The sequence below is a fragment of the Talpa europaea genome, assembly GCF_964194135.1.
Source record: "Talpa europaea genome assembly, chromosome: 10".
Taxonomy (NCBI): Eukaryota; Metazoa; Chordata; class Mammalia; order Eulipotyphla; family Talpidae; genus Talpa; species Talpa europaea.
In genome coordinates, this window is record NC_140077.1 from 30228983 (window position 1) to 30241487 (window position 12505).

General features: G+C 49.9%; 1 protein-coding gene across 6 annotated transcripts in view; it reads left to right on the plus strand.

Moving 5' to 3' along the window:
• Positions 1-12505, plus strand: part of ARHGAP22 (Rho GTPase activating protein 22) — a gene marked incomplete at its 5' end in the record, with an annotated part of 141371 nt that overhangs the window by 99358 nt on the left and 29508 nt on the right. Inside the window, one exon of one of the 6 annotated variants that reach the window (XM_084244419.1) lies at positions 11896-11947. The exons of the other annotated variants lie outside the window; for them this stretch is intronic. Within the exon in view, the coding sequence (XP_084100545.1) occupies positions 11896-11947 (52 nt within the window). Of the gene's footprint in view, positions 1-11895; positions 11948-12505 lie in introns of those variants that run through there. 6 annotated transcript variants of the gene reach the window in all.

Here is a 12505-nt window from a genome sequence, read left to right on the forward strand (position 1 = left end):
CCATTCTGAGTTAGTGCTATTTGTAGAATCTTCTTAAAATACCACAACAGTGCCATTCACAGAGCGTCTGCAGGGCCATCGACGGCTGGGTTGGAACAAAGCTGCGCTGTGCTCAGCATCCCTTTCTGGCCTCTGCCTGAGGGATCCCCCTTTGGTCCACGATGGGTGGGGGGTGTTGGTGTCCTCCTGTCCCGAGTGCTCCTGAGGAAGGCCGCATGCGGTCCAGCACGGAATCTGGTCCCCCACACCAGCCTGGAATACCTTGGACTGGGCTGGCCTCGAGGAGGGCATTCAGGATCGCACTCAGCTCTGTGAGATTATGCCATTCAGGGTGGCCAAGTCTCCATCATCCTCAGCCCTGCCATCCTGAAGGGGGCCCAGGAAGGTCAGGCAGGAACCCCAGACTTCCTCTGATGATTTCCTAATTTTTGTCTTTCTCTCTCTGGTAACTAACCATGTATTCCTAGAAAATCAGACATTCCTCCCCAAAGAGGCAACTTAGTTGGCTAGGCTAAACCTGTGTCCCAACAGTGCCTGAGGCCAAGAGCCTTCGGTGGGCCTTTCTGTGTGTCTGGCAGTGGCCCACAGCAGCCCCTCACTGCCCAAAAAGCTTGGCAGTCAGGACCCATCACTCCCTCCTGAGCAGCTGTGCCAGCCAGGACCCAAATCTCAGGTGCCCACAGTGGGTTTTGAAACATCAACAGGTCCCCAGTGGTGGGGTGTCACGACTGCAGCAGGAAGTATGAACCTCGACAAGGGCCCCGCCTGGCAGTGCACATTTGTCTGGGGCAGGGATCCCATGAAAGACCACAGCCCAGGGATGGTTTTGGGATTCTCGAGTAAAGAGCATTAACTCAGTGAGAACACCCCACTGTTGGGTCCCTGGCACCTAGGCTGGAATCTCCCTATCCTGGTGGAAGCCAGGATGGCCCCAGGGAGCAGGCCCTCTGAGACAGGCAGACACATGTCACTTACCGGGTGCTAGACGTCAGGCACAGGAACTTGGCATTCCCCTGCCTCAGTTTCCTTATCACTGAAATGGAATCCATACGGCCCCCTTTGGGGATTGCTGTGGGATGAGAGGAGCTGGCACAAGTACGGCTCCTGGCTGTGCGGGGCCTTCATTAATGGTGCCATCTATCTCTATGTGAATTACCGAAGAAATAGGACTTCTGCAGTTTCTGTAGCGTTCACCCACCCCCCACCAGAGGCTGTGAGCTGGGAACAGGAGCGGACTGCTTGTCAGCCTGGTATCCCCAGCACACCCTCATGGACATGGAGGGCTGTCCTACAGGGAGAGGTTAGCAGCCACTCTGAGTTGTTGCTTTGTGGGGAGGGTCTGGTGCACAAATGGTGGGGGAGGAGGAGACTGGGTTTTTATTGGGAATGTGCTGGAACAGTTGATTTTGTAGCTGTTCATCCTTTGCCCAAAAGGCAAAGCCTTCTGAATGCTACGTTTTATGTCTTCTGTCACTTCCCGTTGTTGTCAAATGACTGCCTTATCAGCTCTTCCAATCTGTGTTTAAACTACCTGTTCTAACCTACTGGGTACTGTGGGGCCAGCACGCCATGCATGTTAGAAGAGTGTGTAAAATAGGAATGGGGAAGCCCTGAGTAAGGCCCTGGAGAGTCGGTTGTTTAGCTCTTAGGTTTTAAAGCCTTCTTTGGCTTCCCAGTCATTGTTTTGTTTGTCTCCACACTCTAGAGGTTGCCAGATATGTGACTTCTGGATAAACAAGGTGTTTCTGTAATGTCCCATGAGAGGAGGGGCAGGCAGTCACCCTGGCTCTGGCAGCTTCTCTGGCTGTGCAGGAAGGTTAAAGGGATACACATGATAGAGAACAAAGTGTTTTCCAAGGTCAGCACCACTAGAAACTCCATCTTGCAGTTGGGACTGAGGTAGGCAGGAGACCCTGAGGGGTTAGAGGAGTTGGGGTTTTGTCCCTGAGTCCTACCAGTGCTGCATCAAACCAGGCCTGAAATCTCAGCTCTGACCCTCATAGTAGGAGACCTTGGGCAGTCTTCTTCTGTAGAAAATGGAAAGATCATCTTCAAGGTTGTCTTGAGGTTGTAATGTGACAACCTAGAGGCCACCAGGTGCATAAAGGACCCACATAAACTACAATGTGAATTGGTGCCCCCAGAGGGCGCCAGTCGTTTAGACTACAATGAGAATGGTTGCTTTGCCCCCTCCCCCCATCTCACAGCACTTGAAATTACAAAGTAAATGTCACCCTCTGGGGTTCGCATTCATTAAAACTAGAAGGTAAATGACGGCCTCCTGGAAGCCAGCTAGAAAATCATGCCAGTTAACACTGAACATATTAAACGTTCATCCTGACATTAGCAAGACTTACTTATCTGGTTGTCTATATCTGGCCTCCAGGAAGGAGGCAACTTATAAAAACAGGATGTTATCTTTTTAAGAACGTGAAGAATTTAGATGAAAAAAGTGTGGGAAAGGACAGTAGCTAAAGCCCTGAGGTCCCAAACACCTGCTGGAGGCGGGGCCCTCTTGGCCTGACATTACCAGAACCCATGCAAAGAGTATCAGTGAGAGAGCCATGGTGTCCATTATTAAGGGAATTTATTTGCACAGCATAGAATTTGTGGCTCAACAAATGTCCACATGACCAGATAGAGTAGGCAGAAAGGCACTGGAGAGGTTGGGGGTAGTGTGCAGTGCTGGGTGATTACAGTGGAGTCCCACAGGCCTCTGCCATTTAGGAAATTGCTTTCCCAAGCCTAGTGTCTTCACTCAGTCCTACTCTCCCATCAGCCAAATGGCCTTACTATCCTTAGGCTGTGTCTTCTGCCTGCAGCCTCCTCCAGGAAGCCCTCAGGATTGCTTTACCTCTCTATGCTCACCTGGGGCAGGGGCCTGAACTCCATCTCTCGGGAAGGTGGAAAATATTGACCCTAGGATTGCCTCCTCCCCCCAGTCCTCAGGCCTGCAGGAGGGAGCCCCAAGCTGCCAGCCAGGTTTTCTGACTCCCCCTCCTCAGAGAGTTCCTGTGAGGCCTAGGTTTTGTGATGCAGAATTGGTCAGCGGCTTAAGCAATCTCCTTAACAAAGAGCAAGGAGACAGAGCTTGGGCTGCCACTCCAAGTTCATCTTCTGCAGTCTGGAGTAACAAGCAGATGTCTTTGCTGTTGCAAATTTGGCCTGTTGGGTTGCTTCCCAGTCTGTGGTTGACCCCACTTGCCCTTGGCTCCCTAAGAGCCTTGGCCAGGTCTGCTTCAGTTTTGTGTCCCCAGTTCCTATCAGAGAATGTCCTCAAGTGCTCTCAAACATTTGGGAGGAGCTGCATCCAGCCACAGGGGCAAATAAGAACTGCCTCCTAAAGGGACAAATGCAGAAGTAGCCATCTCCAGGGGTCCATGATAAGCACCTAGTCTGGGTCCTTGGGTGATAGTCAGCCTCCGCCCCTCACCCCAGGCCATCCCCATGATGCCAGGCTGGGGGTGCCTGGGATCGGGAGCCAGCAGTCAGGAAAACAGAGTCAGGCCAGGGATCCTTGTGTCACAGGGCCTGTTCTTTTCAGGCATTTGAGTTTGAGCCCAAAGTGAGGATTGATGTGGAGGGGGGACTGAAAGGGGACAACACCAGCATTTTAAAAATTGATAGTACAAAGCGAAATTTATTCTGTTTAGTCTAAAATATGCAGTTTCTGGAGACAAAGTTAGCAGGGTGTGGTGACACTTGGGATGGCCTTCTCCCACCAGCATTGGGCCTGCCTGTTACATGCCTAGCCTCTACTCATGCCTGGGGCTGGGGCTCAACACCCCAAAGCTGATCCTTGTTCTTGCACTTTCTCTGGATGACCATCAGGACCCTTCCTTCTGCAACCCCATCCACCCCCTATTTATGAATCAGCTTTTGGGTCAAAGACAAAGACAGATCCTGAAAGCCAGGCACTGTCACCCCCTACCCTGCTTTGCCTGACTGAAGCCACTGCTCCCGCTACACATCCACATGTACCTGCCAGAACCTTCTGTCTCCTTCCTGACCTGCTTGCACCCTCCTCAGGGCCCTGATCCACAGGAAAGTCCTCAGGACTTCTCCTACCTTGGGGCCCTTGCGGTTGCTGTCCTCTGCCCCTGCACCCCTCTGTGCCTGGTCAGGTCCGGAAGGACAGCAGTTGCTGTCACTTTGTTCTCAGCTCAAGGATCCCCTCCAGAAACTAGCTTTTCCTGACCCCTTGCTTAGGTAGTGGCTCTGTTAGGGAGAAAGTGTTATAGGACAGGGAGAGGGGCAGCCCAAACCCCGCAAACCTGCCTATTCTAAATGGGTTCTGCCATCCGCCGCATCAACACAAAACATAGGAGACTTTAATGGGAAGGAACTTTAATACAACTAGGAAACAATACAGGTAAGGCGGAGTCTAGTTTCTAAATGAAGCACCCAAAGTTACCCGTCCCCTTGTGGGTAAAAGTCCATCCAAATGGGATTGGCCCAGAGCAAGGCCCCAAAGCCTGCCACAAGACTAAAGCATCTTCCAGTGGGGACCCACAGAAAAGGGCCAGAAACAACCAGACAAGCCCGGAAGGAAAAGAGCAAAATCAACATCAAGATAAAAGCTGCCATTGTCACCTCCCCACGGGTCTCACCCACATCTGTGTCACCCAGTCCACAACCAAAAGACAAGCGCCATTTCTTCACGTGTCTCTAGGCTCCATGCGCCTCCTCCAGGTCTCCTGGCTCCATCCTGCTTCCTTCCTTCCTCAGTCTCTTCTGCAGCTTCTCCTCTTCCTGCTCAGCTCCACCCTCCCTTGGGTGGGGCAGGGAACCTCCCCCTTTCCTGGGGACCACCCTGTTACAATAGGATGTCCTGAGCTAATTCTGCCATCCTGCCTGTGGAGGAGGAATCTCCAGGAGGGCTGGGCCTTGCTAGATTTATTCATCCACGCATCCCTTCACCTCACTCGTGTGCTGAACAGGTGCAGGTATACACGGCAGGGCCTCTCGTGTCCACTGCCTCATTAAAAGAAAGAACTTTCCTCCACATGCTTGGAAAGCAGAGCCAGCCTGCAGGAAGTCTCCCACGCTGGTCAAATTGGAGCAGATGCAGGGGAAGAGAGGGCTTGGGAGGAGGAAATTAAAGCTCCCAGGACCACCCTTGACCTTTGGGTGTCTGGAGCCAAAGCACACCTCTCCCCCTTTGTCCCAGGGGAATTCTGATACACATTTCATAAGGCTACATAGACCATGCCAGCAGCATGAGAACCCCAGGCCCCCAAAGCAGATACTGCATTCTGTGTGTGCACCCTCCTTCCCTGTTTCATTCCCAGTCCGGCAGCTGTACCTAGGATAGTTTCCAGAACGCACAAACTGCACAGAATCCTTTGTGTAGGGTTTTGATTTTGGGGAACCCAGGCTAAGACATGCAGTGTTAATGGTAAAATGATAATAAATAATAATAACCCATCTGAAGTAGCAAAGGACTGTTAATCTGTGATTAATAGCAGCTCTGGTTAATAACAGCTACAAGTGCTTTTAGTCATTCATTTAACAGATGTTGATGACACCCTCACCTGGACCAAAGCACCCTGATGGGTGTCAGAAGAGATGCCTGCATACTTCTCATAACTCAAGAAACTTTGCAGGGGGAGACCTGGCCCGGGAGGAGTGGGTCCTGGGCGTAGCCTGAGGAGGGGCGTTGAATGCAAGGCCCCCAGTCTCAAAACCTACCTGTAGCCTCAGCTGAGCACTTAGGGGATTTGTAATAAGATGCAACCTCAGTCTTGGAGTTGCCCAGAGGAGTGCAAGCTGGTTATAAAACCTACTGTGAGGTAGTTAGCACAGCAAAATGCTCCTCCTTGCTGGTCTGCCAACCAGGATAGCAGTGGGGGGCTGTAGGAACAGTGAGACAGCCTGGGGGGAGGGTACCTTGTTACCTCTCTGCAGCTGACAGAGTTTGTAACGTTGTAAATACCCGGTGCACAGAGTCACTGGAGAGTGAATCTGACCATTTGCAAGGCAGCTGGCACTGAGTAGGCGCTTCATAAAGGTCAGGTCCCTTTTCCTCCTAGAATAATGAATTAGGTCATTATTCCCTCCAAGTCACTCAGCGTTAAGTCGCATTTTTTAAAATTCTAAATGCCAGATCCTCCTCTCTTCCCCCAAAGCCCCCTCTTAAACATTTCAGAATCTGGTGTTCATCTGACAATTGGCATGTTCCATTTTATATGTGCTATTTTTAACTTAATTCTCCTACACAAGTTATTTTTAGCCTGGGGGAGGGCAGAGGGGCCCTGGCTTTACAATCGGAAGTCTCCGCCATGTGTGTTACTGCTGAGGCCTGTCCTCGAGGTTGGAGACCACAGGCTGGGCCTCAGCAGGCCAGACCCAAAGCCTGGGGAGCCTGAGCTGGTGGTGGGCAGTGGCCTTGAGGATGCTTTTCTCCAAAAGGGGTGTCAGCCTCCACCCCCAGACAGAATCCTTGCTAGTACTTGAAGTTGCAGTTTGTGTTTATTTGAGGATGGTTCGGGGCTGTCTCCCCACAGGGCTGCATTCTCCAGGAGGCGGGGACTCTTGGTTTTGTTACTCTGGGTCTCCAGCCCTTGGCAGATCTTCAACAAATATTTGTGGAAAGGAGAATGGGATAAGGCAAGCTGGGAGTGGGTGAGGGGGAGCAATGGAGAAAGGTAAAGGAGAAGTGGGGATAGTTGATGAATGAGGAGGAAAGGCATCCTCAGAAGAGGGAACAGCATGTGCAAAGACAGTGAGACTTGAAGTGCACAGTGTCTCCCTGGAGCAAGAAGTAGGGCAGAGTGCCTGCGGTGCCCAGTGAGATTGGGGAGTATCTGACTGGGCTGGAAAGCTACCCTTCAGTGATCATGGAGGAGTCCCCATGGGAAACAGTGAACTGGGATATATTCTGAAGGCCCAGGAGGTGGTTGTGTGGAATTCTTTTTTTTTTTTTTTTTAAGATTTATTTATTTATACAAGCACTGGGTACAGTCAGAAGCACAGGAGGGTCAGATAATTCACCAGAGCCAGAGCGGGGAGCAGAACAGGCAGACTGACGAAGCACACTGCTGAGGGGAGCAGCAGGCGCTGCAGAAGAGGTCTGTCGTGCCATGTGGGACCCTCGCCAGTGGCCGGGGATTGAGCGGGCGCTGCAGAGGCTGCAGGGAGCTTCACAGCCTAGTGCTCAACTGCTGCGCCACCAGGGGAGGCCCAGTTGTGTGGAATTCTTTACAGGGAAGGGGGGAGATCTGACTTGAGTGTTAGAAATACCCAGCATGACCCCGCCCAGGCATTCCCCATTCTTCCTTCACTTCTGCAATTGTCCTGTGAGAAAAATTAAAACCCTCAGTCTCCCATGGGTGCTGCCCAGGGCAAGGTCAACGGATTCCCTAAAAACCCAAACATCCCCAGAACCACAAAAGTAGAGTTCCCAGGGAGATGCTGCTTTGGAGAAATGAAACTGTGATGGGGTTGACTTGACAAAAGGGGAATTTGGAGCTGAAACCATCTGGAGGACATCTGGGGCATTTTCCTAAATGAAAAGTACAGGCAGCACAGAGCAGGTCTAAGTACTGCAGGGCCAGCACATGCTACCTCCTCTCTAGAGTGAAAAGAAACAGTCTTTCTCCCTGAAAGTGCAGTGAGAAGTAAGCCTCCGCCCCCAAGGCCAGCGGAGGTCCTTGCAGAAACAGGCATGCACAGCCACAGGGAGTGTGTACATGGCGCTTTTGCACAAGGGCAGCACGTTCTTCATGCTGATGTTTGCTTGATTCCACATTGCACAGTGTTCCACCACCCAAATTTAACCCATTCATGGAACACATAGCATTTCTCTTTAAATTAGACAAGTTGTTTCTAAAATTCATAAGCGAAAATGGCAAATGCATTTCAGGCAAAAAAATAATGAAGTCAGAGTAGTCTTACTAGTTGCTAAGAGAATACGCAGCACCAATAATTAAAACAAAAATAAAATTTGTTGTTGTTGTTTTTTTTGGCTGTATGTAATTTATTTAACCAGTATGTTATGTATTTATCTTGCTGCATGGTTAAGTTGTTTCCAGTTTATTCCTACTGTCTCTTGATGCCCCTGTGCAAAATGATCTGCATTGTAAACTCCCCAGAAATGGACCACTGGGTCATTTAATTTTCTGATAAAAAATGTCAAATTATATTGCACAAAGAGGTGGTACAAAAATCTGCTACCAACACAAATAAGGACTGTCTACTTTCCTCACCCCTTGGGTGCATACCTCCAATTGGAACCCTTCCATCCCCCAGGGGAGCCGGCCACCTGACTGCCACTCCCAGGTGCCAGTATGCCTGCCACCCACATGTGCTGTGAGAAGGTGTATTTCTCTTGCCCTTTTATATTCTATTTTCATTTGGTTTTAAAAATAGTTAACAAAAGGCCAAAAGCCAGTCTCCCTGTGCCTTCTGCCTCTAGCTAATCACTTCTCTGTCCAGAAAAGCCTGTGCCCCCAGTGCCATCTGCGTCCTTTTCTTTACCATGTAAGTATTTTTAACTTGTGTAGCAAAAAAAAAAAAATTCTTTTGTGGATTCTGGTTTTTGCATGAACTTTAGAAAGGCCTTCCCCATGTAGAGAGTATATAAAATCTCTTGCTCTGGTGTGTCCTGGTACTTTTCTGGTTTCACTTCCATCTTTCAACCTTTGGTGCATCATGAATTTTTATTTTGTAGTAAAGTGTGGTATAAGGATTCACATTGATAATTTTTTCCAAGTGGCTATCTATCTATCCCTATTCTGTTTATTAAATTATTAAATAATCCATCTTTTACCCACCCATGTAAAATAATGCCTTAATTATAGTATTTCAACCCTGACATGTGCTTGGCCTATCTCTGGTCACGTGATGTAGTGCCAACTATTTTAATTATTGAAGCTGTGTACTCTCTTTACAATTGGTAGGACTACTCTGACTTTATTATTTTTTTGTCTGAAATGCAGTTGCCACTTTTGCTTCTGAATTTTAGAAACAACTTGTCTAAAGAGAAATGCTGTGTGTTCCATGAATGGGTTAAATTTGGGGAAATTGACTCCTCCATTACATTATTTTCCCACTCGTGTGAGTGGCATGCATTTCTGTTTCTTCTAATTTATGAGTAGATTGTGATTTCAGTATATTAATTTTGTGTCTGGCAACCTTACTGAATACTCCTATTGCTTATAGTGGTTTCCAGTTCATTGACTTTGGTTTTCCAAGTAGATGTGAACAGACCACCATCTCCTCCCCTTCAGCTTTTACAGTTTTATATTCTCTCCCTAATCTAATTGCATGAAGACTCCTTCCATTACAGGAAAATGTAAATAACGGTGATGATGCTGGTATTGTCACAGGCATCCCTTCCATGGGAAGGCCACCAGTGTCTTGCCACGAAAAGTGTTGCTGGCCTTGCGTTCACCCATGTTGAAGAAGCATCCGTCTATTCCTTGTTAATGTAGAGCTTTTATCAAAATGGATGTCAGACGTTGCCAAGTGCCCTCCAAGGTTTTTCCTTAGACAGGGCCACGGGTCTACCAGAGTGCCCCAGCGAGCTCTGAAGGCCTGCCCCACACTGCCAGGTCCTGGGGAGCTGGCACAGCATTGAAGGGCTGCCTGGCAGCTGGCCAGTCTCTGTACTGAGATGCTTCAGCTGTGGGAAGCAGAAAGGCCTACCTTAGCAGCTTAAATCAAGGTGGGTATGTCATTCTCACAGACCGAGAAATGGAGCTCCTGGGTCAGTGATTCGTGAGTTCTACAAAACCAAGCACGTGGGCTCCCTCACCCCCATAGCCTAGCAGTCCTGTCGACTGCGTCCTGGCCAGCCTGGTCATGGCATGACCACCAGGTGTCCCAGGCAGGACATGAGGCAGCTGTCTTAGAAGTCAGGAAGCCTCTCTCAGAAGCCCCTCCCAGGACCTCCGTGGGTCTCAGGCTTAGGGTGGCCAGCAAAATGTAATTATTTTTCATTCCCCTAAAAAAATTTATTTAATTCTTGGGCCTCCCTGGTGGTACAACCTATGAAGGTGTCTTCATAGATTGTCTTCAGCCACCACTGCATGAGTTCCATCCCCGGTCAGGGAGCTACCCACATGGCCCACCAAACCTCTCCTGTCTCACCCACTGCTCCCTTCAGCAGTGTATTTTAGTCAGTTTGCCTGTTCTGTTCCCCACTCTGTCTCTGGTGAATCCTCTCACCCCCGGCACCTCTGGCCTGTACCCCAGTTCTTGTATGCATAAATAAATAAATCTTAAAAATTTTTTAATTTAATTCTTAAAGCACTTGCTTTTTAAAATGCTTATTACATATGACTCTACCACATTTATCTACCCCACTGTTTGTCATTCCCCTGTTTTGGACATTTCTTGCTTCTGATAGTTTACTCAGTTTTGTTGTTGCTTTTTTCAATTCTGGGGTTCTGAAATATTCAGCGGGCACTCTGTGGCCACTTCCTTTCTCAGGCCGGCAAGAATCTTACATTTGGTTCCACTTCATCAGAAGGGCTATTGAAGGCCCAGAGCAGGGTGCCAGACCCTGGACCCTACACACTACAGGGTGCAGGGCCGTGGGGAGAATGCTGTGGGCACACTGTGGGCTCTTGGGGCGGGGGGAACTCTAACTGCTCCAGAACCAGGGTGTATTTTTTCAGCGTGCTGGTGATATCCAGGCCTCAGGACAAGGGGTGACCAGTGAGGTCCCTCATGTGGAGCATCCAGAGACCTAGAGACCAGCAGGTACCTTGCACTCTGTACAGGGCTCTTTACTATGAGAGACCAAGGCAGTGAGAGTGGACACCTGGGAGGAGATATGACAGGGACTTGGAGGACAAGGTCACATTGGAGTTTGATTTTATTCCAAGAACAATAGGTCCCCTGAAGAGTTTTAAGCAGATGTGTTTTGCTCCTAATTGACTGCCTTCTATATTGAAGGGTTGGATGGATGGACAGATGAGGGGATGCACAGATAAATAGGTAGCGTAGCCTCTCACGCGGTACTCACCCCAGAGTTTGGTGGCTGCTACTTGCCCCATCTATATGAAGTCTCTTCAGAGCTATCCATGCTCCTGGCACCATGTTCTGGTAGGAGGGAGTGACGTGGGAGGCGAGATGGCTGAGGGGGCAAGGGAACTGGCTCAGGCTGTCTGTCTCAGGGCTAGGCCAAGGCGTGCCTAGGTAACATAGAGGTGGCAGCTGACTTCATGTAGAAGATCCAAAGCTTTCAAGTTCAAGTCCTAGCTGTGGCATTTCCCAGGGGGCTGGTGCTGCGCCACTGGAAGCTCCCGAGCACAATGACTGCGGAAGGTGTGATGGCACGTGTAGGCGGCAGCCCAGCCTTAGCTCCTGTGTCTCATTCAGCCCTTTCCAGACCCTCAGGAGGCAGGGCCATTTTGCTGATGAAGAAATGGAAGCATAGATTATGTCACTGGTTCCTGACCATGTAACCTATAAGCACTTACCTTTACTAGGCTTCTCCTGTGTATTTCATGCCCACCATGCCCATGATGTCTCCGCTTGTAGAGCAAGACTTCATGGCACACAATTGGTGGGGCTGGGGGTCAGCTCTATGTTCTCAGCCTCTTGCAAGTGGGGAGAAGGGATGAACCCAAAATAGTGGGGGCAATTTCCTACTTCCTGCTTTCAGGGCCAGAGAAGGCAGGGGAGGGAACATGCCTGGTGGCAGGTATAAGGGACTGCACTGGGAGTTCCCTTGTAGGAAAAAAGGGCAGATTCTGCACCAGTAGGTGTGCTCCTGTGGATCCCGCCCTGGACAGTCCCTACCGTGGGGCCCTGAGAAGTGCAAAAGTTCCCCGGAAGAGACAAAAAGGCCTGGCCCAGCAACTGTGGGCAGATGCAGGGGTGGTCACAGCCTCTGTTGTGTGCCTGGTGGCCATTCCCTGCCTCAGCCCCACTGCTTCCAGCATCATGCCCTTCTGCCCCACCAGGCGTCTGAAGAGGAGCAGGCATCTACCCTGGGGTAAGTGGGCAGGTGGGGTCAAAAGTGGGCAGCAGGAACACCAGACCAGGAGATAATTAACCCTGAAGGCAAGTAACTTTAGTGGCTCCAAGTGAGTCCAGAGAAATGAGAGAAGAGGGAGGCCAATCAGGCAGGGTGAAGTGTAAGTAAGGTGGTCAGGAAGGGTTCCCCAGGAAGGGGACATTTGAGGAAAGATCTGGAAGAGTGAGGGGAGAACAATGTGGACAGTACAAGGGCATGCCTAGCTGTGGGAGAAAACGCAAAGCAGAGAGCAGTTATGAAGTCAGAATAGTGGCAGGTAAGAGGCCTGGAAGGTCATTGCCAGGGCTTTGCTGAGAGGGACCATGTGGGGAATGGAGCCTGTGAGCCGCTCTGCCTGAGTCACATGGCCAGCCTATTGATCATAGACTTTAGGGAACCAGGGGGGATGGAGAGACAATACCGATACTCACGATGAGAAAGGATGGAAGCTTAGACCAGATATAACGATAAAAAGTGGTCAGATTTTGAATGTATTTTCAAGGTGGGACCTATAGAATTTACTGATGGGAATGGCTG